We start from the raw sequence: 26777 nt of genomic DNA, 5'->3' as shown, positions 1-26777 counted from the left end.
TCACATGTGTGAGAGAGAGAGACCCATTTCAGCGCAGTAGAGAAGAGACTCATATCTGCGCAATAGAGAGAGAAAGATGTGATGAGATGAGTGAATCCAAATGAGGAAAAGTCCTCTTATATTTATACACAACGTTGGTGGGTGAATAGATGTGACTGTTGGGCTTCTGAGCCTACATGAGTTGTAGGTCGGCTTGATAATAATTCCATAATCAAAATAAATTCATATCTTCATGAATACTTATCGGAATTGGATGATCTTTATATCAATCCTACACCTCTCGACGAGAGGAATCTAATAAAAATATTATTAACCATGAATAAGATGACCCAGATATGAGTCTCTTCATGTGGGTCTTATTAAGCAATATCAGAGTACAATTTGGGTGCCGAAACTGACCTACCCAACATAGAATTTCCTTAGCATCTATACCTCATAGTTTGAGAGAAATCTCCTGGTTGAAACCCTGGAAAATCCTTTCGGCAGCTCCTCAGCACAAAACAACTCTGCAACCCCAGTGTCTGCCCAATCTGGTATGCGTCAGCCCCTTTCTGTCTCACGCTGGCCCTGCGTCAGCCTTTCTTGGCCTGTGTTAGCCCCAGGAGGCCCTGCGTCAAACATGCTGGCCTCTCTGGTGCTCTGCACAGCACTTGGTTGCCTTTGCGTGGCCTTGCGTGAGCCCTTGTTAACTTTGCATCAGTCTCCTTGGTTGCTGCACTGCTCTCCCAGCAAAGTCTCTGCCTTCTCTGTACTCAATGCCCCTCAGCTGCTCTCCCAATCACTGATTCTATCTCTCTTAGCAAACCGCGCTTTAGAGAATAGAATGACTGATCACTCTGGTGTGTACTCCTCCTATACTTTTCTTGTTGACCTCTCAACGGTCGAGATTAAGTCCCTAATCAACGACTAAGATTAGATCTGGCTTGATCCATATCTTTTGGACCATTCTAACACATATTCATATTAACACACATTAATGTTTTATTTTCTCTAAGTTTAGACTTAGGGACTCCATTAAAAATATTAATTATTTTAATATCTCCAGATCTGTTTAGAATCTCCCCAAACCCTTTCTGGGTATTGGAGATCTCATGTGCCCCAACCTTTCCACCAAATTTCGTGGCTAGAGCACAGATGATGCTACCCTAAATCAACACTCCATCTTAGCGAGGACTGTGCTCTAGCAATACTCCTCATTGATTATTACTCTGATCATTCGACATCGGTACTTGTGCTGATGCTAGGCCTTGCTGCCCAACATCCTCTGCACTGCTGCCTCCTATATTGCAACCCATGGTTCTGCCACTGCCACTACTGCATCTGTACGACAACTCCCTCTACATCCGTGCTGCTGCTGGTCCTTCCTCCCAACACTACATCTGCACTGCACCTCCTCTCATCATGCTGCATCGCGCTGCCCATAGTTGCACTGTAACTTAGTTACTGAGAAGTAAGTAACTGATCTCCCTATTGGGCTAGAAACACCCACTGATGCTGAAGCTCCCTCTGCTGTTGATAAGTGTTTCCTATCTTTGACCTCTGCGTTGCTGCAACAACTCCCTGCATCTCGCACCATTGCACACCTCTCTGTGCCTTCCTGCACTGGTGCAACACTCCTGTGCCTTTTGCAGTGCTGCAGCCTGCTAGCTCTACTGTCTCGAGACTCTTGCATTGTAGCTCTTTTTGCCGCTCCATCCACATCCGTCTCTACCCACTCAGCCAGTCCTGCTACTCCTTGGCGGGGCTCCCGTAGTAAGGTCTAATCCAAGAGGTTGGGTACCTCAAGGATCCTGCCCCTCATCGCTTATAGTCCCCCTGACTACAGCTCGATGTCTCCCCACTTCCGCTCAAGTGGTGCGTGTGCACTCATGGCACAGTCATCGTCTGTCATAACTTCCTTCTCTGCCCGTGCTGGCGCTGCCTTAGTCTCGGAAGACTCTACCTTACTCTTCTTCCTTGGGCACTGGGTTGCATAATGACCCATCTCCCCACAGTGGAAGCACTTGATCTTAGAGAGATTTTTCTTCTTTCGCTTCCCCTGCTTTCCCTCAAATGCTAGGGCCACATCCTCCTCCTGCTTGACCTTGATCCCTTTGCTGCTACTACCTGTCTTTGACTGCTGTCTGATCTCTTTCTGGCGAAGAGTTGCCCACATCTCGTCCCATGGTAGGAGAGTCCCTTTGCTCAGGATGCTTTGGACAAGCACTTCCCACTCTTCTGAGACAGCATTCAAGGCTGTCCTCACCATAAGTTCCTGATCCGGTGTTGCTCCTATAGCAATCAACTGATCTTGAATCTCATTCAGTCCTTCGGGGAAGGAGTCAATCGTTTGACCCTTCTTCATTTGATACGACCTCATCTGGTTCTCGAGCAGTATTCTTCTCTGCATAAAAGTATATGCTGGCACAGGTTCTTGTGATCCTCCCACATCTCAACTGTCGTTTTCTTCTCGGCTATATGTGGTACCACATGATCCTTGACTCCGTCAAGGATAATGCACTTGGCCCGCACCATCGCCTGTTCGTACTTGTCATTATCATTTGGGTCGACTGGGATAGCTATTGTCTTCAAGGCAAAGTTCTTGACACGATTCATGTCAAGCACTGATAAGATTATGGCCTTTCAGACTGCGAAGTTTGATGCTCTGTCTAGTCTATCCTAGTCTCTTACCCAGTGTAGTGCCATGACGCTCCTCTACTTCCCTCCTGGAAGTTCTCTGTTCGACTCCTCTGAGTCTCTACTTCCTATTTGGAAGTTCTCTTCTGGACTCACTCTGAGTCCTAATTTCCCTCCTGGAAATCCTCTTGCCGTTTGTCGAGATGCCCCCTACTCTGATTGTCTTGTGCAGTTGCACTGCTGATCCAGGTTCCTTGGTTACAAACCCTCGGTAACAACTCCTCTAGCCCTGCTCTGTCAGGTACTGTTCTGACTACAGTACCTCACCAGCTCCACTCTGCAATATTTTTGCAGCCTTCTAGACTCCAGCAACTGCCTCTCTGTGAACTAAGTCAGCTCCTCTTTGCCTCACGCTAGCTCTGCGTCACCCCCAGATGGTTCTGCGTCAGCCCTGGGATGCCCTCCGTCAGCCCTTTGGCCCTCTACGTCAACAACATTGGCCTCTCTGAGGCTCTATGCATCTCTCGGCTTCTTCTGCGGGGCTCTGGCTGGCTCTGCGTCACACTTCTTGGCTTCTGCGCTGCTAGAAACAACTTCTGTCACCTTGGGACAACTATTTTCTGTTGCTATTGCTCTACTCAGCTGATGTCTTTTAGTCCTCTTGTGATCTGAAATCACACTCTGATACCATGTTGAAGTTTCTAAGTTTACTTAGTTTAGAAACCCTTCATGCACTTTTTATGATTTATCCCTACCTACTTGTTATTTTTCTTTAACAAGTTATTTACAAAGTAAATACTGAAAATAAACACCAGTGCATGCTCAACATATTACAGATCAACAACTAAAAGAAACAAGAACAAACACACCACATGACACCATTATTTTTGGACCAATGTCCCCGGAAAAACCCAATGTGGGAAAACCGGTGCAACTATCTGAGGGTTTTCTTATTAAGCAATATCAAAGTACAATTTGGGTGCCGAAATTGGCCTACCCAACAGAGAATTTCCTTAGCAGTTATACCTCACAGTTTGAGAGAAATCTCCTAGCTAAAACCTCGGAAAATCCTTCCGGTAGCTCCTCAGCACAATACTGCTCTGCATCCCTAACGTCTACCTAATCTAGACTATGTTAGCCCCTCTCTATCTCACACTGGCCCTACATCAGCCCCTCTTTGTCTCACACTAGCCCTGCGTCAGCCCTGGGAGGCCTTGCATCAACTTTTTGGGCCTCTGCGTCAAACACGCTGGCCTCTCTAGTGCTCTGTGTAACACTTGGCTGCCTCTGCGTGGCCCGACGTGAGCCCTTGCTGGCTCTGCATAACTCTCTTTGGTTGTTGCACTACTCTCCTAGCACAATCTCTGCCTTCTTTGTTTCTGTGTACTCAATGCCCCTCAGCTGCTCTGCCGATCACTGATTCTATCTCTCTTAGCAAACCCTGCTCTAGAGAATAGAATGACTGGTCACTCTAGTGTGTACTCCAAGTGACCCTCAAGCTTCGTCTTATACTTTTCCTGTTGACATCTCAACGACCGAGATTAAGTCTCTAATCAACAGCTAAGATTAGATCTGGCTTGATCCATGTCTTTTGGACCATTCTAACACAGATTCATATTAATACACATTAATATTTTATTTTCCCTAAGTTTAGACTTAGGGACTCCATTAAAAATATTAATTATTTTAATATCTCCTGATTTGTTTAGAATCTACCCAAACCCTTTCTAGGTATTGGTGATCTCATGTGCCCCAACCTCTCCACCAAATTTCGTGGCTTGAGCACATTCGATGCTACCCCAAATCAACACTTGTGTGCTCATTTTCTTTTAGTGGATGATCTGTAGATGTTTTGATTCTATTGTGTTTATTTTGGTATTTAAATGTATTAAATAACTTGTTTGAATTTAAACAAGTAGAAGAAATAAACCAACAGAATACAGATTAATTTTGTAACAGATAGACTTAGAAAATTCAACATGGTATCAGATTGTGGTTGCAGATCATAGGAAAACTGAAGGGATCAGCTTAGCAGAGCATTTGCAGCAGATTCAGCTATCTCGAGTGACAGAGCTGATCCTTGCAGAGAGCGACAGAGGAAGGAGTGACACAGAGAGTCTGGGCTAGAGAGTGGAAGCGCAGAGGCTGAGGAGGGCAGAAACAGGCTCACGCAGAGGCCAAGAGGGTTGACGTAGTTGGCTGAGGGAGTTGTTTTACCAGTGCCGGGATTGCACAGAGCCAAAAGGCTCAATCCTTGAGTTGCTAGGGCATAGGATGCTGTGGCTAGTTTGGAGAGCGAAGTTGGTGGGGTACTGTGGTCAGAACAAAACGTAACAGGGAAAGACCAAGGTGGAGGGAGTTGCTGCCGAGGCGGATTTCTAGCCAAGGAATCCGGATCAGTGTTGCAGTTGCACAGACGATCAGAGTGGGGCAACTTGATGTTGGTAGAAGGATTTCCAAGAGGGAAATTGGGACTCAGAGGGAGTCTATAAGAGAACTTCCAGATGGGAAGTAGAGAGACTCAGCAGGAGTCAAACCGAGAACTTCTAGGTGGGAAGTAGAGAGACTTGGAGGAGTTGACGGAGAAGAGAAGAGAGATGGTCGTGAATGGGTTGAGAGATTAGGATAGGCTGGACGAAGCGTCCAACTTTGTGGTCTGAAAGGCTAGGATCTTGTCCATTCTAGACAGGCATCGCATCAAGGGCTTTGCCTTGAGAACTATGGCTATCCCAGTTGACCCGGTAGCAAATGATAAGTATGAGGAGGCAATGGCTAAGGCTAAGTGCATCATCCTTGATGGGGTCAAAGATCATGTGGTACCACATATTGCCGAGAAATAAACGACAAAGGAGATGTGGGACGCCTTGAAGGTATTGTACCAACGTACTTCCGTGCAGAGGAAGATACTAAGGGCATACCAGATGCAGAAGGGAGAGTAGATAGATGTCTTCCTCAGTCGGTTGAAGGAGATCCGTGACCAGCTAACTTCCATAGGGTCCATGCCGGATGAGGAATTAATGGTGAGGATTTCACTTAACGCAATTTCCAAGGATTGGGAGATATTTGTCCAGAGCATACTGCGCAGGACGAGTCTTTCGGATTGGGAAGAACTGTGGGTGGCTCTTCGTCAAGAAGAGATTAGACGACTGACCAAGGCAGGGAGTAGCGGCAAAGGGGTTAGGATCAAGAAGGAGGAAGAAGAGGATGCAACTCTAGCATCTACGGGAAAGCAGGAGAAGAGGAAGAAGAAGGACCTCTCCAAGGTCAAGTGCTTCCATTATGGGGAACTGGGTCATTTTGCGAACCGGTGTCTGAGGAAGAAAGGTGGAGAAAGAAGTCGAGGAGGATGACGATTGTGCCATGAGTGTTGATGTGCCACTTGAGAAGAAGTGGGGAGACATCGAGCTATAGTCAGGAGGTTTACATGCAATGAGGGGCAGGATCCTCGAGGTACCCAACCTCTTAGATTATACCTTGCTATGGGAGCCTTGAAGAGGAGTAGCAAGACTGGCGGATGTCAGTAGAGATGGATGCAGATGAAGCGGCAGAGAGTGCTGCAGTGTAGGAGTCCCCGGGTAGCACGAGGCTAGTAGGCTGCAACAGTGCGAGAGGCATAGGAGTGTTGCATCAGCGCAGGATGGCACATAGAGGTGTGCAACTGCGTGAGATGCAGGGAGTTGTTGCAGGAGCATAGAGGGAGCACTTGTTAGCGACAGAGGGAGCTTCAGCATCGGGAGTGTTTGTAGCTTGATAAGGATGTCTAAAGTTGGGTGGGCCAGTTACTACTTCTTAGTAACTGAGTTGCAGTGTACTAGCAATATGCAGTAGCACGATGCAACATGATGAGAGGGGATGTAGAGCTGGGAGGATGGACCAACAACAACATGGATGCAGAGGGAGCTGTCGTACGGATGCAACAGTGGCAGTGGCAAGGCCATGGGTAGCAGTACAGGGTGCAGCAGTGCAGAGGATGTTGGGCGGGGAGGCCTAGCATTAGCATAGGGACCGATGCCGGATAATTAGGGTGATGCTCAGTGTGGAGTATTACTAGAGCACAATCCTCGCTAAGGAGTGTTGATTTGGGGTAGCATCGAATGTGCTCTAACCATGAAAATTGGTGGAGAGGCTAAAACACACGAGATCTCCAAGACCCAAAAATGGTTTGGGCAGATTCTAACTGGTTTGGGAGATATTAAAATAATTAATATTTTTAATGGAGTTCCTAAGTCTAAACTTAGGAAAAATAAAATATTGATGGGTATTAATATAAAACTGGGTTAGAAAGTTCCAAAAGTCATTGATCAAGCCAAATCTAATCTTAGCCATTGATTAGAGATTTAATCTTAGCCATTGATTGTAATATTCTTAACCCAAAATATTCCTCAAACCCCAGCAAAAACTCTAAACAAATATGTGCAAATGATATAATAACCTAGAAGTTATAAAATAATAGTGGAACAGCATATAATAATGTAAACCGAAAATATAAGCAGATACACAAGAAATGCAACGAGAAATGCTAAGCCATTTTATTATACTGAGCAATAAAATGAGTACAAGAGGTGATTAGACAGATGGCACCTCAACTTGCACAAGGCAAGTGAAGAAATACTCTCAGAATGACAAGAATGGTCTCTCTGCGTGGATGTTGCTGCTACTGCTAGAAAACAATGATGATTTGGGGCTGCTCCCCTTCTCGGAAAAAGTTGAAACTCTGGATTCGCGCTCTACTCAAGAAACCCAGAAAAACCCAAAAAGCTTTCCTGTAATGGCTGACCCCCGAAAAACACCCTCTTGGGGTTCTGCGCAGTTCCTCAATGCATTGCACTGCCATTGAAGAAAACCCCTCTAAACTCTGCCTGAAACCCTGCCAAAAATCCTCCAATGAGACAAGAGCTGGATCCCTACTCAATCTCCCAGTATAACTCCACTTGCAAAACCCCAATCCAGCACTACAACCAAAAAGAACTGTGTCCCTCTCCAAGTGCTGCGCAATCCTCCAAAATGCTGATGAAACTGCTACTGAAATGCTGATAAAACTGCTGCTGAAATACCGATGGAAATACCTTGCCCGAGCAGGCATTTGAAGTCCCTCGGGGCTAAGGGTGAGATCTCAGAACGGAGACACTCAATGCACTAAACAGTGCTGCAGACTAGCTAAATAGCCAACGTGCTCAGAAGTCAAAACGAATAGCTCAAAATGCACATAACTGAATGATCCAAAATGAGGGGGCTCCTCTCTATTTTATAGCCTCTGCCTGTCACAATCCCTAGGCTCCCCTCCTCTTGCGTGCTTTTCCTCTTGCCACGTGTTCTTCCGTCCTGCACAATCTCTCCATGTGTCTACGTGGTCTCCATTTCTAGGCCCCCTTGGCTCCCCTTTAAGTCACAACGTTGTGCTACCTAGGAAGTGAATTTTTATTCTAAAGTGAGTTATGTTCCACCTTCCTCACTTTTTATTTACAAATAACTATAGAAGGCAAAAATTGAACAAAATCGAATATTCCAATTAGCCATAGCTAATTAGGAATATCACAGTCTCCCTCGGCAAAATGTTGCTTTTCCTCAAGCAACTGAAGTGATGGATGCTGCAAGATCCTCTCACATTCCCAAGTGGCATCCTCGTCTGGAAAATTCTTCCACCTCACCAAGAATTCCTGGACCGTCCTGCTCCACAGCTGTCGCTCCCTGGTATCAATGATAGCCTCCGGCTACAATACGAGATGTCCCTCATCATCCATGGGTGGTAGCTCATCCGTCACTGTCACCTGCTGCCCCAATGCCTTTTTTAGGCATGATACATGAAAAAAGTTATGAATCTTGTTGCCTTGGGGCAGCTCCAGCTCATATGCAACCTGTCCAACCCTGCGTATCACCCTGTACGGCCCATAAAAGCGGGGCTTGAGTTTCTTAGGCCCCTTCTGCTTTAGTGACGACTGTCGGCATGGCTGTAATCGTGGGTAGACCATGTCCCCTACCTCGAACTATCTCTCCACCCGACCCTTGTCGGCATACAGCGTTTGCTGATTCTGTGCTGTAGCCATGTTATCCTTGAGAGCTCGGAGAATATCCTGACTCTCTTGGATCCAAATCTTGGCTCTGGGAGCCTTGCTATCACCAAACATCACGTCAGCAAAAGATAAAGGATGATACCCATATAAGGCATAGAATGGTGACATACCAATGGACATGTGATGTGAAGTATTGTAGCAGTACTCCCCTAGATGTAGCCACCTCAACCATGCTCGTTGTTGCCCACTGACATAGTTACGCAAGTAGCCCTCTAGCCACTTGTTAACTATCTCTGTCTGCCCATCCGTCTGTGGGTGATAACTGGTACTCGGTGTCAACTCCGTCCCCACCAACCGGAAAAGCTCCTGCCAAAACCTGCTCATGAAACAACTGTCCCTATCACTGACGGAGGTCTTAGGAAGACCATGTAGCTTGAAGATCTCTCTGAAGAACAGCTCGGCCACCTGTGCTGCTGTATAATGTGCGGATATGGCAAAGAAATGTGCGTACTTCGTCAGCCGATCAATGACGACAAAGATACAATCCTTGCCCTATACCATGGGCAACCCTGGTAAGAGGTTGACAAAGAGGCTGCAATAATCCCGCGGGATGGCTCATCTCCCCCTTGTTCCTCTGGCAAACATCGCACTCCCTGACATGTTGGAGTACGTCCTCCTTGAGGCCCTTCCATGAGAACCTCTCTTTGATGGCCCTGTAAGTTTTGGTAAACTCCTGATGGCCTGCCAATGGTGAGTCATGTGATCCCTGGAGTATCTTCTTCTTGATCTGAGACCCCTCAGTCAAGAAGATCCGATCCTTGTAATAGATGATCTCATCGATCACCCTGTACTTGTCATCTGCCACCTATCCGTCCAAAATCTCACATGCAAACCTGTCCTTGGAGTACTCTACTAAGAGTCGAGCCCTCCAATCTGTATCCAAGCTCATAAGAGGCAACGTAGCTGGTCTACGTGAAAGGGCATCTGCTACCACATTGTTCTTACCCTTGATATACTCAATGTCAAAGTCGGATGCTTGGATCTTGCTGATCCACTTCTACTGCCTCTCATGTAGCTGCTTCTGCTCCAAAAAGAACTTGAGGTTGTTGTGATCATTCCTCACCCTGAACCTGTTACCCACCAGATATTGTCGGTACTTAGCCAATGCATGCATGATGGCCAGCATCTCCTTGTCGTATATAGAATACAACCTCTCGTGCGGAAGGAGTTTCCGGCTCTCGAAGGCTATAGGGTGACCTCCCTGCATCAATACTGCGCCGATCCCCTCTCCTGACACATCACACTCCAAAACAAAAGGCTGCGTAAAATCTGGCAACGCAAGCACTGGGCAATTGCTCATAACCTCCTTGAGCCTGTCAAAGGCTCGCTTTGCTGTATCTGACCCATTGAATGCCCCCTTCCTCGTCAAATCTGTCAGGGGTGTAGCAAGTTGCGAGAATCCTTTGACGAACTTCCGGTAGTAAGTACAAATGCAAATGAATCCTCGAAGTTCCGTCACATTTCTCGGCTTCGGCCATTCTCTGATGGCCCTGATCTTCTCCTTGTGGACCCTCACTCCGTCCACCCCTATGATGTGTCCCAGATACAAAATCTCTGTCAACCCAAACTCACACTTGGAAATTTTGGCATAGAATTGCTGCTCCTGTAAGATATGCAATACTGTCTCAATATGCTGGAGATGCTCCCCCCAAGTCCCGCTGTAAATGAGAATGTCATCGAAGAATACCAACACAAACTGCCTCAAGTGACTACAGAAGATGTGATTCATGCAGGACTGAAATGTAGCTGGGGCATTGGTTAGCCCAAAAGGCATGACCATGAACTCAAAGTGCCCATAGTGACACCTGAAGGCAGTCTTGGGAATGTCCTGCTCCCTCACGCAAATCTAATGATACCCAGATCTCAAATCAATCTTTGAGAAGAAACATGCCCCTCTCAACTCGTCCATCAACTCATTGATCTTGGGTATTGGGTACCTGTTCTTCAAGGTCTTCTTGTTCAGGGCCCTGTAGTCAATGCACATCCTCAATGTACCATCCTTCTTCTTCACAAACACCACAGAAGAAGCAAAAGGACTCATGCTTGGTCGGATATGCCCAAGAGCCAGCAACTCCTGGATAGCCCACTCAATCTCATCCCGATAGGCCTTGGGGTGCCTATAGGGGGTGGTGATCACGGCCTGTATGCCCTGCTCAAGCTCGATGGTGTGCTCAAACCCCCGATCCGGCGACTGTCTTGGTGGAATCTCCCCAAACACTATGGCATACCGATCAAGGATAGACTGTATCTCTGGATGTACCATCTGCCCTGAAGTCCCTGCCTCTGATGCACGCAACTCCACTGCCCACTCTATGTCCCCCTTTCGGAAGACTGCCTCCATCCAATGAGCCGAAACAGTCTGAGGCAGATATGTGTGTTGTCCTCGTATCTTCTCATGCCTCCCTGTCTTCTCATCATCCCACTCCATCTCTAGGGTCTTCCAATTTGTCGTGACCTTCCCTAGAGTGATAAGCCACTGAAAACCTTGTATCATGTTGGTGTCTGGAATATTGACCACGAAAAAGTGGTCAGTCAACGTGTAGGTGCCCATCGTCACTGAAAGCTCTGGAACATATCGAGCACACGTCATGGTCTGATCTCCTGGGACCAAGACTGAAATCCCATCGAAGCTCTTTGTCTATATACCTCTCCGCTCAACCATTTGGGCATCAATGAAATTGTGGGTTGCCCCATTGTCCACCAAAACTGATACTTGTTGGCCACGTACTGTCCCTCGTACGTGTAGCGTCAGATATTTGGTTACTCCTCGCAATGCTGCAAGGGCCCCTCTTGTAGGTGCAAATGATGCACCTCCTGCTGGTGGTGGTGGAGGTGGTAAAGGTCCCTGTATGGCATGGCTATCTCCTGCCTCCCCATCATCCTCGTCATCCTCTTCTCCACTGCTCTCGGAGAAGACCTCAATAAAATGTGCTTTACCAGCAGCACATCTATGTCCCGGTGCCCACGGCTCCTGACATGTGAAGCACAACCGCTTCTTCTTCAGCTCCCTCTTGGCATCATCATCAAGCTGTACTCGTCCTGGATTCCCCTTTGGAGGTGGAATCCTTACATCCTTCCCCTTAGACTGAAAAGTCTATCTCTGGGGGTAAGGTGTCCAGGTCCTGGGTAAGACATCCTGTAAGTCCCGGGTCCTGTTGATAGCGTCCTAGAGTGTGGCTGGTCTAGTGGATCGGACTAGACCCCAAAGTGGCTCTGCTAACCCCTCAATATACATATAGACCCTCCATGCCGTGGATAGGTCTGGCACCATCACGAAGACCCTTAAGAAATCTGCAATGTAGGTCTCTGGGCTCCCTGTCTGTTTGAGCCTTGTCAGCTCAACGAAATGCTGCTCTGGATCCCTCCGATCAAATCGCTCCATCGGTCTCCTGGTAAACTCGGCATATGTCGTCACTGTGGAGTGCCCCAGTGTAACCATCCCATGAAACCACCAATCCTGGGCCTCACCATCCAAATGCAATGTTGCGACCTTGATGGCCTCTGCCTCCGACATTTGGTTAAGCTGGAAATAAATGTCCAGCTTCTCCACCCAAGACTTTGCCGAACTGTTTGATGAGCCATTAAACGTAGGCAAGTGGAATCTACTCGTTGCACGGTGGGTGTCGCCATCATGGTAATGCCAGCACCCTCTGTGATGGTCGCGGGGTTTACTATCTCGCTAGAGCTGAACAAAATCTTCAAATGAGAGGGCTTCCCTGAACTCCCTCGCATAGGCCTGGTACTCTGCAAAATAATCACCCATATGTTCGGGCTCTGCCTCCTGCTGGGCTACGGACCTCGTGTTTGCTCCTAAGAAAGTGGGCATGGTAGAGCGTGTAGGGGCATGTGAGGCCACCTATTGCGCAGTATCACGCTGCTCTGGCAAGTGATGGGATGCACCTGATCCCTCACCAATCTGAAAAACTCGTGGGCTCTCATGCTGTCTGGCCTCAACTGCCGTGAATCTCTGCCCCATCACCTCAATCTGCCTCGACAGATCCTGCACTGATTTAAGGAGCATATCCGCAAATCTCTTCCCGTCCTCGTCGGCCATCTGTTTTGCGTCCCCTACTGGCTCTCTCTGTTCTGCGTCTACCACAGGCTCCACCTGTTCTGCATCCACCACAGGCTCCACCTGTTCTGCGTCGACCACAAGAACACAGTCTCCCTCCGCGTAGGTATTCTCCAACCTACGTCCAGTGTCTCTGTACCTCCTACCTCTGTAACAAATGTAGGGTTTTTCCCCTGGTGTCATAGATTGCTAGCTCCACAGGCTGAGCTAGATCTATGCTCTGATACAACTGTAATATTCCTAACCTAGAATATTCCTCAAACCCCAACAAAAACTCCAAACAAATATGTGCAAATGATATAATAACCCAGAAGTGATAAAATAACAGTGGAACAACATATAATAATGTAAAACAGAAATATAAGCAGATACACAAGAAATGCAAAGCCATTTTATTATACTGAGCAATAAAATGAGTACAAGAGGTGATTAGACAGATGGCACCTCGACTTGCACAAGGCAAGTGAAGAAATACTCTCAGAATGACAAGAATGGCCTCTTTGTGTGGATGGTGCTGCTAGAAAACAATGATGATTTGGGGCTGCTCCCCTTCTCAGAAAAAGTTGAAACTCTGGATTCGGGCTCTACTCAAGAAACCCAAAAAAACCCAAAAAGCTTTCCTGGAATGGCTGACCCCCGAAAAACACCCTCTTGGGGTTCTGTGCAGTTCCTCAATGCCCTGCGCTGCCACTGAAGAAAACCCCTCTAAACTTTGCCTGAAACACTGCCTGAAACCCTGCCAAAAATCCTCCAATGAGACAAGAGCTGGACCCCTACTCAATCTCCCAGTATAACTCCACCTGCAAAACCCTAGTCCAGCACTACAACCAAAAAGAATTGTGTCCCTCTCCAAGTGCTGCGCAATCCTCCAAAATGCTGATGAAACTGCTATTGAAACGCTGATAAAACTACTGCTGAAATACCGATGGAAATACCTTGCCCGAGCAAGCACTTGAAGTCCCTCGGGGTTAAGGGTGAGATCTCCGAACGGAGACACTCAATGCACCAAACAGTGCTACAGACTAGCTAAACAGTGAACGTGCTCAACAGTCGAAACAAATAGCTCAAAATGCAGATAACTGAATGATCCAAAATGAGGGGGCTCCTCTCTATTTTATAGCCTCTGCCTCCCATAATCCCTAGGCTCCCCTCCTCCTGCGTGCTTTTCCTCTTGCCACGTGTTCTTCCCTCCTGCGCAGTCTCTCCATGTGTTTGCGTGGGCTCCATTCCTCAAACCCCAACAAAAACTCCAAACAAATATGTGCAAATGATATAATAACCCAGAAGTGATAAAGTAACAGTGGAACAACATATAATAATGTAAAACGGAAATATAAGCAGATACACAAGAAATGCAAAGCCATTTTATTATACTGAGCAATAAAATGAGTACAAGAGGTGATTAGACAGATGGCACCTCGACTTGCACAAGGCAAGTGAAGAAATACTCTCAGAATGACAAGAATGGCCTCTCTGCGTGGATGCTGCTGCTAGAAAACAATGATGATTTGGGGCTGCTCCCCTTCTCGGAAAAAGTTGAAATTCTAGATTCAGGCTCTACTCAAGAAACCCAGAAAAACCCAGAAAGCTTTCCTGGAATGGCTGACCCCCGAAAAACACCCTCTTGGGGTTCTGCGCAGTTCCTCAATGCCCTGCGCTGCCACTGAAGAAAACCCCTCTAAACTCTGCCTGAAACACTGCCTGAAACCCTGCCAAAAATCATCCAATGAAACAAGAGCTGGACCCCTGCTCAATCTCCCAGTATAACTCCACCTACAAAACCCCAATCCAGCACTACAACCAAAAAGAACTACGTCCCTCTCCAAGTGCTGCACAGTCCTCCAAAATGCTGATGAAACTGCTACTGAAATGTTTATAAAACTACTGCTGAAATACCAATGGAAATACCTTGCCCGAGCAGGCACTCGAAGTCCCCCGGGGCTAAGGGTGAGATCTCCGAACGGAGACACTCAATGCACTAAACAGTGCTGCAGACCAGCTAAACAGCCAGCGTGCTCAGAAATCGAAACGACTAGCTCAAAATGTACATAACTGAATGATCCAAAATGAGGGGGCTCCTCTCTATTTTATCGTCTCTGCCTCTCACAATCTCTAGGCTCCCCTCCTCCTGCGTGCTTTTCCTCTTGCCACGTGTTCTTCCCTCCTGCGCAGTCTCTCCATGTGTCTGCGTGGGCTCCATTTCTGCGTCCCGCTTTGGCCCCCTTGGCTCCCCTTTAAGTCACAACATCGCGCTACCTAAGAAGTGAGTTTTTATTCTAAAGTGAGTTATGTTGCCCCTTCTTCAATTTTTATTTACAAATAACTATAGAAAGCAAAAATTGAACAAAATCGAATATTCCAATTAGCCATAGCTAATTAGGAATATCACATTGATGGACCAACGAGAAAAGTATAAGAAAAGGCTTGAGGGTTAGTTGGAGAACACATTAGAGTGATCACTCATTCATTTTGCGAGAGCAAGGTTGCTAAGAAAAGTTGAATTAGTGATCAGTAGCGAGGGGCAGTGAGTACAACGCAGAGAGGCAGAGCCAATACTAGAAGACCAGCACAAAAGCAGAGAAAGTGAGAGTAGCAGTCAGTCCAAGCTATGTAGAGCCTAGCAGAGGCAGCACAGAGCCCAGAGAGACTGCATCATCCATGCAGATGGAGTGACGCAGATGGTCCTAGAGGCTGCGCATTGCCTTAGAGGGCTGATGCAGAGGGTTCTGGGGCTGATGCAGGTCAGCGATAGGTTGATGCAGAGGCCAGAAGGGCCAGCGTTGAGCTTCAATTGTGCGGAAGAGGGTTTCATGGGACAGGCTTTCTGAATACCTGTTTCTAGATATAGAGGTATTGCTGTCGTGTATATTTATCTATCGGGTGAGCCGGATTAGGCACCCTGCTGTACTCAGATAGATTGCATAATAATATAACCCTCAAAATAGTTGCATCGGTTTTCCTGCATTGGGTTTTTCTAGGGACATTTGTCCAAAAATAACAATGTCACTTATGTGCTTGTTCTCTTTCAGTTGATGATCTGTAGATGTTGTGACTGTATTGTGTTTATTTCGATATTTAAATGTTTTAAATAACTTGTTCGAATTTAAACAAGTAGAAAAAATAAACCAGCAGAATACAGATTAATTTTCTAACGGATAAACTTAGAAAATTCAATAGTTCCAGCCCCTTTGCTTCTTCAGTGGTGTTGGTGAAAAAGAAGGATGGAACCTTGCGCGTGTGCATTGACTACCGAGCCCTCAATGGGAAGACACTTAAGAACCAGTACCCCATCCCACGCATCGATGAGTTGATGGATGAGCTTAGAGGAGCCAAGTACTTCTGTAAGATAGATCTACGTTCGAGGTACCACCAAATCAGGGTGAGGGATTAGGACATCCCCAAGACAACTTTTCAGTGATATTATGGGCACTTTGAGTTCTTGGTCATGCCATTTGTGTTGACCAACTTCCTGGCAACTTTCTAGTCAGGTATGGACCATGTGTTCTGGAGGTAGTTGAGGAGGTTTGTGTTGGTTTTCTTCGTCGACATTTTGATCTACATCCGGACTTGGGAGGAGCATCTCCAACACTTGGAGGAGGTGCTACATATTTTGGAGGAGCAATAGTTCTATGCCAAGCTGTCCAAGTGTGAGTTTGGCCTAACTGAGATGCTTTACTTGGGGCATATCATTGGTGCAGATGGGGTGAATATCCATGAGGATAAGATACGAGCTATTTGTGATTGGCCAGTACCCAGAGATGTGACAGCGTTGAGGGGCTTCTTGGGCATTTGCACTTATTACCGAAAGTTCGTCAAGGGATTTTCACAGTTGGCATCTCCCCTCACAGATCTGCCCAAGAAGGGGCTTTCGCATGGACAGATAGGGCACAGACACTTTTTACCACCTCAAGGTAGTGATGATTAGTTGTCTAGTTTTAGCACTTCTAGACTTCTCCCAACCCTTCACCGTGGAGTGTGATGCATTCGGGTAGGGAGTTAGAATGGAGTGTGTTATCAAGCCTAGAAGAATCCTACTAATACTAATTTCCCTAGATTCTTCAACAAGGAGAAGAGGGAGATCGAAAAAGCTGCGAGAGACAACAATTCGAAACCCCAGAGGGTTTGCACAATCCTAGTCGGAGGGATGATTTTCGAGGCAGTCTCTCTCTGAGTATGTCGACAGAGAGGAAGGACTCCCAGTTCGAAATTTTGCCGGGGCAGAGTGAGCAGCATTGAATCCTCAGCGCGATGAGAAGTTGGTGGGATGCAAATCTTTCTATAGGCAGTTTGCTGGGTAGAAAATCGTCAGAAGAGAGGAGAAGCACAATTGAGGGGATTTCTTCCTCAATAAGATTCCCCGCCATGAAGTTCGTTTTCTTATTGGTTGAGCAATAATAGTAAGAACCAGAGGAGATTTTCCACATATTTCAATAGTAGAGATGGCAACTAGTGGCTTGAGGGATTAGGATGGGTTGGACAGAGCATCCAACTACGTCATCTGGAAGGCTAGAATGTCATTCCTTCTAGATGAGCATGCCCTCAAGGCATAAGTCGACATCCTGGTGGCTGAACCGGCAAATCTAGATCCGCTGAAGAAGTACCTAACTGAGATGGTGAATGTGAAAATAATGATCCTCGACGGAGCGAAGGATCATGTGGTCTGTCACATTGCTAGCAGAGGGACTACTAAGGAGATGTGGGACGTATTGTCTATGTTGTATCAGGGATCTTATGAGCAGTGGAAGATGTACTTGGAGCAGATGCTGAGATTTGCTTAGATGCAGAAGGGAGAGTGTGTGGATCCATTCCCCACGAAGCTTCAGGAGACTCGAGATGAGTTATCTGCTATGGGGTCTACACCTCAAGACTCAAAGTTGGTTAGACTGGCCCTCAATTTTGTCTCATATGAGTGGCAAGTCTTTGTCCAGAGTATCCCGGGCAGGGCGGCTTTGCTGAATTGGGATGAGATATGGGCAACTCTCAAACAAGAGGAGCTGAAGAGAGACTAGGTCGAAGGCCAAGGAGGAGGAGGATCATGCAACCCTCGCATCGAAGGGGCAGCAAGAGCAACAAAGACGTAAGGATGTCTCAAAGATAAAGTGCTTCAGGTGTGGTGAGATGGGTCACTACACTACTCAATGCCTCTCAGGAAGAAGGACAAGGATGAGAAGCACGATCCGAAGGCTGCGCTCGTGAAGATCAAGGAGGAGGAGTTCGCCATTACAACCAAGATACCTCCAGGGGGGAGGTGGGCTGATTTGGAGTTGTAGTTCGAAAGAGCTACAAATGGGCAGGATCCTTGAGGAGCCCGCCTTTTGGATCATTACCTTGCTATGGGAGCCCAGTTTTGTGGTAGCAGGATGGACTAGTGTTGGATGGTGCTGAGGAGTGTTGGAGAGACAGTTCCAGAGGCTAGAAGTGCCAGAGATTGAACAACGCAGAGCAGAGTTGGCAGCAGTGTAGATGGAACAGAGCAGAGGTCAGCAACAATGCAGTAGATTCAAAGGGTCAGTGCAAAGACTAGCAGTGGTTAGGCTTCAACATTCACGTGGTATCATACTAAACATAGTTAGTTCAATAATTTGGGTTGTTTTTCCGTTGCTGATGGAGTAGAAGCAACAGTTTTGCAGTGCAGGGGTAGTTGGTTGTGGTAGTGCCAGTAGCAATACAGATGCAAAAATTCAGAGGGAGTTGCAGTACGGATGCAATGTTGACAGTGGCAGGGTTAGCAGTAGTACAAATGCAGCATTTGTGCAGTAGTTGATGGACAATAGGTCAGACATCAGCAATGCAAAGGACGATGTTATGAAGTCAAAGTGATGTTTCAGTAGGATGCATTGCTAGAGCCTAGAACACATTGCTTGCTAAGAGGGAGTGTTATTTCTGGTAGCATCGAATGTGCTCTAGGTCTCAAAATTTGTAGGAAGGCTTAGACACATGCATTCTCCAATACCCAGAAATTGTTTTGGGAAATTCCACTCGGAGGCAGTTTTATTAAAATAATTAATTATTTTTAATGGGACCCTAAGTCTCAACTTAGGAAATTAAAATAATGAATGGGTACTAATCTAAACAGTGGATGAAACTTCTAGAAGAAGGCGGAGATCAAGTCAATATGATCCTAGACATTGATTAGAATGTAATCTGGGTCGTTGATTGATCAACAAGAGGATTATAAGAGAAGGCTTGATGGGCACTTGGAGAACACACTGCGAGAGTTCAAAAGATCAAATTTCTGAAGCAAAGCAGCTGTCGGAGAGAGATTCGAAGTGAGCTTTTGTAGTGAGCGATAGGGATAATATCCAAAGGGAAATCTTTCCCAGTCGAAGAATACTCAGCAAAGAAGGCAGAGGAAGATCCAACAGTGGCAGCGCTGAGCCAGAGAGGCTAACGCAGAGCCAGTGCAGAAACCAAGAGGGAGTTCAAAATTTGCAGACGGAATTCAAGTTTTAGAAGCGGGAGCTGGGGTGTGAGACTGGGAGGTAGAAATCGAATCACCTAGGCAGCAAATTGATCGGCCAAAGGATTGATGTTGTCCCCAGTGAGCTTGACGCTGGGCTGACGTAGACACTGTGCAGAGGTAGCCAGAAAAGCCAGGGGCAATTTTTCTGGGGCTGGATCAGATAGGATTTCCAGTAATAGTGTGAAGTAATTTCACAAATCTCTCTGTCAAGTTTATTCTCTATAACTGGAATGTCGGGAAGGCTTCCAGAGATGTATTCAGATTTTACTACTGCATAAGAATAAAACCCACAGATCTACTGCACCGGTTTTCCTGCATTGAGTTTTTTCGGGGACATTTGTCCAAAAATAACGTTGATATTGTGTTGTATTTTCTTTCTTGCTCAATAGCTTGTTTCCGCATATAAATTAATTAAGTGAAGGCTGCAGTGTATGTATTTCAATATTTGCTGTAGGAAACTACGAATAACTTGTTCATGTAAATCTAACAAGTGGGAGAAATATCATCAGTTGCTGCAGTAGGGATTCCGGTTTAGGAATTTTTACATGGCTCAGCTGAACAACTAAGGCAAATTCGATTTTCAAATAGACAAAAGACCCCTATTTCTCCCTCATTCCTTTCTTTTATAATTGCTGGCCATGCATTCCTTGTGGGTCCCTCCACCAATTCGATTTGCCTCAAGGAATTCGAATTCCTTCTTCCCCAAGTGTGTACTTCATATTGGCCCCATGTTCCAGTAGAGCTGCAATTTTTACCTTTTTGTCCTAAGTCCCCATGTCGGAATTGCATCCTCTCCCAAGACTCATCTCTAATGATGAAAATCAAAATTGGGGATATTACGTCAACAAAACATTACAGCCCCCTTTTTCTTCCTAAGTCTTTTCCCCAAATTTTGTTGGTCCCATGGCCTCCAGAAATGTCAAAATTGTGGGAAATGAACCTGTGACAAATTAATTTAGGTAGGGACGTTACATACACAGAGCTTCACACTTTTAACCATGCAATAGATCTCTAAAAGGGTTCGTCACCTTACCCTCCTCTGCCAAGCCTGAGTCAGTAATTGCTCTAACATCGGGAGATGAAATTGCAACAGATTGCAGGAGATTGAATGGCTCAGGACGAGCATGCAATAAGTCATCGGCTCATCCCTTGTGTAAAAAATACCACCGACATATAGACTCTCTAGTTCATAGTCCATGTTGCTGATTATCATTGTGGAAACCAAAAATGTCTTTGCTCCAAAGTAAATGTGGTTTAGACTGTTCGCGTGGAAAGGGGAGGGAAGCCACAGAGTGAAGCAGTGACTGCATTTCGGATTTTGTCACTGGAGCAGTTAAAAACCTGAGGAATCAGGATCAAAATTGGAAAAACTTTTGCAGAGAAACCCTAAAATCACAGACCTCCTGATCACTCCCCTCTATCTGCCATTTAATTTATATAGTTCACTAAATATCTTTTTATGAGTGGGATGAAAGTGAACGAAAAAATTGAAAATGTTAAATCTGGTGAGGATATGAAGTATAGTAACTCAACTAGATCTCTAGTAGTGTTACTTAACCCAAGTCTTGATGACACTGTTTAAGGACATTTATGTCCCCCATGCTATGACGAGGAAAAAGATAAAATCGTTAGTGTTATTAAGTTTATTAGATCATACTTTAGCATTTATCATGTTCACAACTAGTTTAAAAGTTTTAACACCATGTCTAAATATCAAAACCATACATGAGAACATGACACGCATAATGAAAGCATAGTGCTTATGTCAGATAAGGTGTAAGGTGGAATAGAGTCGATATACCATGGCTGGAGTGGCTAAGAATGATGTGAGGAGGAATTATCATGTAACTAAAGGAGAATAAGGAGAATGTCGGCATCTGAATTGTACAAGTAAGAGATCTCATGCGGGCTAGAATGCACCACACTAGTTGATTGGGTGGCTTTGGAGCTGTTACCCTTGAAGGGGTTATCATGAATAATATCATGTTTCAGAAAGCTGGCACCTTCATCCATTTTAGGCATACTCCTACTTACCATGGTCAAGGGTGGAAGGTAGAAAGTTTTACCAATATTGATCATCTGATAAAGACTTTCTTTTACCAATAATTCTTTTTCCTCCATTTCATTGCAATCATCAATAACTGAAACCTTAGGTTATGTTTTTACTTTTTCAAATTGGCCTTCTGTTTAGATTTTTCTGTTGGTTAATGATTGAAAACCCTTATCATGTTTATAGGGATGCAAATAGTGCTGTTATAGATTGTATAATTTATTGGGTTTTGAACCTTGTTACTGTGTGATCTCTCACTCCCCACAGGCTCTATTTACATTGAACTACTGTGCTTGTTATAATCTATGCACATGCTAGCAAGGATTTTTACTTATATATTACCTACGGAACTCTATCTTTAAGATACCTTCTGTGCAAAACACTGAACCTTATTCAAGTATTATTATTAGTAACATTTCAAGTTCACTAATTATTTCCCCCCTTAATGTCTTATATCAGGTTACATAGCCTATATTTTTGTGATGGGTGCTTATTCATACTGGGGTCCCAAGGCTGGCTATGACATATATAACATGGTATGTATGACACATTTGCTCAGCCACCTTTTTGAATATGAGTACCTGAGATATGGGAGCTGTTCTTTTGACTTTAAAGCACATGTCCCATTGAAGCTGTTCTATTTTGACTTGGGTATTTCCGTGACATATTTCATAATTGCAGTTTTGTAAGAAACATTCTGTTACATTTTATTTAATTATGCTTCTGGATAATTGTTTTGAATTCAATGTGATTTTTATAGAATGAAGAATGTAATGTGAATTTGTTGCCATTTACTTTTAGCAGCTCTGAAGACACATTCTATAATATTTAATTTAATTATGCTTTTGGATATTTGTTTTGAATTCAATGTGATTTTTCTAGAATTAAGAATATATGTTCCTTTGTTGCCATTTACTTTTTGCAGACTGATGCAGATCTTGTCTTTGGAGGGATTACAATAATCTGTGGTATCTTTGGAACCATTTCTGGAGGACTTTTTCTTGATTATATTGGTCCCACCATCTCAAATGCGTTTAAGGTATGGTATATGATGCTGATGTGGAATCAAACATGACCCTACTCTGCCCTGGGCTGTTTCTCTGCTGAATGCGTTCACACACTTTTAATTAGATAGGTAATATTTTGCGTGTTATAGTGTCAACATTGCTCAATTGGCTTGATCATAGCCTGTTTATGTTTGTATAAGGCATAATTATGAACAGCGATATTATGAATAGTTGAAACTGTTTCCAAATGGCCTGACTAGTGTTTCTGATTCTGGAAATCAATTGGGATGCTCAAAACGACAAGCAAGATATTTCTACAGGGCCCATTAGGTTTCTGTTTCTAGCAGTTCCAATCGGGAAGCTCTTTTTATCCCTTTTCCTCTAGAAAGAAAACAACCTACTTTTTTTGTAATTTTTTTTTTATCAGGGTTGGAGAGAAGTATTAAAATTTTCCATTTATGATCTTGCTATTTGGCATTCTGCTACCCTTGTGATATCATTCATGAGTCTCCAATTTTATTGTTTGATTTTAATTTTTACTGTGATAAGAATTTGAGTCTGGATGTAACCTTTAAAATTTGATATGATGGTTGCAACGAAAATCTATAGTTTATAGCTTACTTTATGCTTCAATGAAGCATTACCTTTTCTCATCATTTCATGTGATAAATGAGGATATTTGATGGAAATTACTTTCCAAGTTTTTAAGGATCTAGATGTTCCCTGGCATTTCCCCTTTTTCTATTGTTTCCTATTGTTGCTTACCTTGTTTCTCCCGCATTATTGTAGTTTATGGACATATCATTGTATTTATGATCTGTTACCATTAAATAATTCAATGTCTTAGGACATAATGTAAGAAAGTATCATGTGAAATGATAAAGGGGGTCAACTGAGTAGGATAATTTGATTATCAATGTATCTAGAGTTTATAACAAAATCCCTAGTGAAGTCTATCTTGAAATTATATTATCTGAGGCTTTTTAATAGAAGTCTAGGGTTTATGATAAAACCCTAGCAGTTGTTAAAGTATAAAAAGATGTAACCTTTGCTGATTATGAACCTATCTAGGTTTAGGTATCTAATGTTTTGATTTTGATATAGTTAATATCATGGTTTGTCATAAAAACATTTGGCAACATCATCACAGATAAAAAAGACTTGGAACACCAATTGGAACTTCTCCAACAAAACATAATTGAAGAAGGGCTAACGGAGAACATTAAGCAAGAGGAACAACGACTACAACAAAGCTGGGAAGAAAGAGCCATTTAGGAAGAAAAGTTGTGGCAACAAAATCTAGAATAAATTCGCTGAAATGTGGGGAAAGGAGCACGACCTTTTTCCATAAAACAATGATACAACACAGGAGGAACAACAAAATTCTGGCTTTGAAGAACCAAGATTGTCATCTCATTCGCTCTCAAGAGGAGTTGGAAACAGAGCTCAACCACTATTTCAACTCTCTTCTCAAAGAACCAAGGAATGACCAGGATCAAGACATCAAAAAGATCACCAAGAATATCCTCAAAATCCTCACGGAGGACCATAACAAAATGCTCCTAAGGAAAGTCTCCCTCCAGGAAGTGGAAGATGTGATCATGGGAATGCCCAATGGCAAAGCTTCAGGTCTGGATGGTTTCACCATTGATTTCTACAAAGCTTGCTGGCCTATCATAAATTTGGAAGTACATGCCCTGGTGGAGGAATCTCGAATTCAAAAGTTTGTCCTCAAAGCTCTCAACTCTACTTTCCTAACTCTGATTCCCAAGGGCACCTCTATGGATTCCTCGAACAAATTTAGGCCCATAGCCCTCTACAATGTCATATACAAAATAATCTCCAAAGTTCTCGCCAATCGAATTAAAGTCATCCTCCCTCTCCTCATCCCCCACCAACAGTCTAGCTATGTGGAAGGAAGGAAAATCATGGATAGTATCATCCTCTCTCATGAGCTTATCCACTCTCTTAAATGCCAAAAAAAACCTAGTATGATGATTTAGTTAGATATGTCTAAAGCCTTTGACAAAATTAGCTGGAACTATATGAGACAGGTCCTAGATGCGTTTGGGTTCCACAAAGAAAGCATCAAGTGGATCATGGCTATGGTGTCGGGAGCTTTTTTCTCCATCCTCATGAATGGATCACCTTCGCAACCCTTTAATCCTTCCAGGGGTATCAGGCAAGGGGATCCAATCTCTCCCTTCCTCTTTGTTATAATGGTGGAAGGGCTAAGTCGCTCTATCTCTGCTGCCCTGCATGAAAATAAGCTCTCTATTCTCCATCCCCATGCCTTTGTCCCCCCTTCAATGCACCAACAATTTGTGGATGATACCCTTCTCATGGGCCTCCCATCTGTCAAAGAGGCCTCCTCTTTCATGTCCATTTTGTCGGACTTCTCTGCTGCTTCTGATACCTCCATCAACCCCCTGAAATCCAAGTTGTTCTTCTTTAACACTCCGCTGCCCATTTGCAGGAACATTGCTAGACTCCTGGCCATTCCCATTAGTACCCTCCCCTCCACTTACCTTGGTGTTCCCCTTACAGACATGCCTCTCTCTCGGGCCACTTGGGAGAACCTGATTAACAAGATGGAGAAAAGAATTGCCAACTGAACCTTCAGATCTCTTAATTTGGCAAGTCATCTTATCCTGGTTAAATTTGTTTTACAGGCCATCCCGCTTTACTTGTACTCGGCTCTGGTAGCCCCAAAAGTGATTTCAAACAAAATCAGAAACCTTCAGAGGAACTTCTTATGGAGAGGTGCAGAGGTCAAACAAAAATGGGCTCTGGTAGCATGGGAAAAAATTTGCAAGCCCAAAAAAGATGGTGGCCTTGGTCTTAGAGACATAGACATCTTGGGAAAGGCCCCGTGAGCCAAAAATTTATGGAGATGGATTGCAAACCCCAATTTCCCTTGGGAAATCCTATGGAAAGCAAAGTACACCCCCTCTCTAACGCAAGAGAAAATCATTAGGCTCAATTGAAATATCAAAGGTTCAGTCATTTGGAATCAAGCGTGGAAGAATAGGGACATCATTCAAACTCATACTTTCTGGGAAATAGGCAACGGGAACAAGGCTCTTTTTGGGAGGATGCCTCGAAACAAAGGCCAGAACCTGATTAAGATCATTATCAACAAATCAGGGCTGAAATGCAAAATAGAGGGAAGATCAAAGTCAGCCAGTACTGGAAAAAGAGTGAAGAAAATAATAGATGGAAAATTTGGATGAAACAAGAGGAATGGACTTCCCATATGAACCCCCAAGCCTGGTCGGACGTCTTATCAGAGTTACAAAAAAGACAAATCCTCCTTGACTTTGCTGATGATAAACTCAGATGGGGGAAAAATTAGCTGGACACTATTGATTTGGGGTAGCATTGGATGTGCTCTAGCCACGAAAATTGGTGGAGATGCTAAAGCACATGAGATCTCTAATACCCAGAAATGGTTTGGGCAGAATCTAACCAGTGTGGGAGATATTAAAATAATTAATATTTTTAATGGAGTCCTTAAGTCTAAACATAGGGAAAATAAAATATTAATGTGAACTAATATAAAACTGAGTTAGAATGGTCCAAAAGTCATGGATCAAGCCAGATCTAATCTTAGCCGTTGATTAGGGACTTAATCTCGGCTGTTGAATCATTAACGAGAAAAGTATAAGAGGAGGCTTGAAGGTCACTTGGAGAACACACTGAGTTGATCAAGAATTTGATTTTCTGGGGCAGGGCTTGCTGAGGAAAAGGAGTGACCAGAGTTGCAGTTGAGGGGCAGTGAATGCAATAGCAGAGAGGCAAAGATAGTACCAGGAGCATTAGCGCAGAAGTCGAGAGAGGGTTGACGCATAGCCAGCTAGAGGCCACATAGAAGCAGCCAGAGGCCACGCAGAGGTAGCGAGGAGTTGCGCAGACGCTGAGGAGGGCCAACGTGGGAAACGCGGAGGCTGCAGAGGCTGGCGCAAAGCCTAGAGAGGCTGACGCTAGGCCAAAGAGGTTGACGCTAGGCCAGAGAGGCTGATGTAGACCTTAGAGGTTGACGCTGGGAGATTTCGTGGGGCAGATTGGGGCTGATATCTGTTTCCCACTCAGAGGTACTACTGTTGAGGGCATTGTCTATTGGGTGAGCCATTTCTGGTACCCAGATTGTATTTTGAAACTTCTTAATAATAAAACCCTCAGATAGTTGCACTGGTTTTCTCGCATTGGGTTTTTCCATGGGCATTAGTCCAAAAATAACGGTGTCACTTGTGTGCTTGTTTTTCCTTCAGTTGATGATCTATATGTGTTGAGACTGTACTTGTATTTATTTTCAGTATTTGCATGGTAGATAACTTGTTAATTAACAGAACAAGTAGGAAGAAATAAATCAGAAAGTACAGGAAGGATTTCTAACAGTTAGACTTAGAAATTCCAACATGGTATCAGAGCGTGGTTGTAGATCACAGGGGAACTGAGGGCATCAGCTGAGCAGAGCAGCAACAACAGAAACAACTGT

At 44.6% G+C, this 26777-nt stretch overlaps 1 protein-coding gene across 2 annotated transcripts in view; it reads left to right on the top strand.

Annotated features, from left to right (window-relative positions):
* LOC149261988 (putative sphingolipid transporter spinster homolog 2) overlaps nt 1–26777 on the top strand; it is a 486467-nt gene that overhangs the window by 315706 nt on the left and 143984 nt on the right. For both annotated transcript variants that reach the window (XM_089423163.1, XM_089423158.1), the window contains exons 11-12: nt 21732–21808; nt 22198–22311. In XM_089423163.1, the coding sequence (XP_089279289.1) occupies nt 21732–21808; nt 22198–22311 (191 nt within the window). The remainder of the gene's footprint in view (nt 1–21731; nt 21809–22197; nt 22312–26777) is intronic.

The sequence above is a fragment of the Pinus tabuliformis genome, chromosome 6 (assembly GCF_031772625.1).
Source record: "Pinus tabuliformis cultivar Carrire ecotype Pingquan chromosome 6, CPIR1, whole genome shotgun sequence".
Lineage (NCBI taxonomy): Eukaryota > Viridiplantae > Streptophyta > Pinopsida > Pinales > Pinaceae > Pinus > Pinus tabuliformis.
Note: the sequence above shows the minus strand (reverse complement) of the source record. Positions and strands in the feature narration are given on the sequence as shown.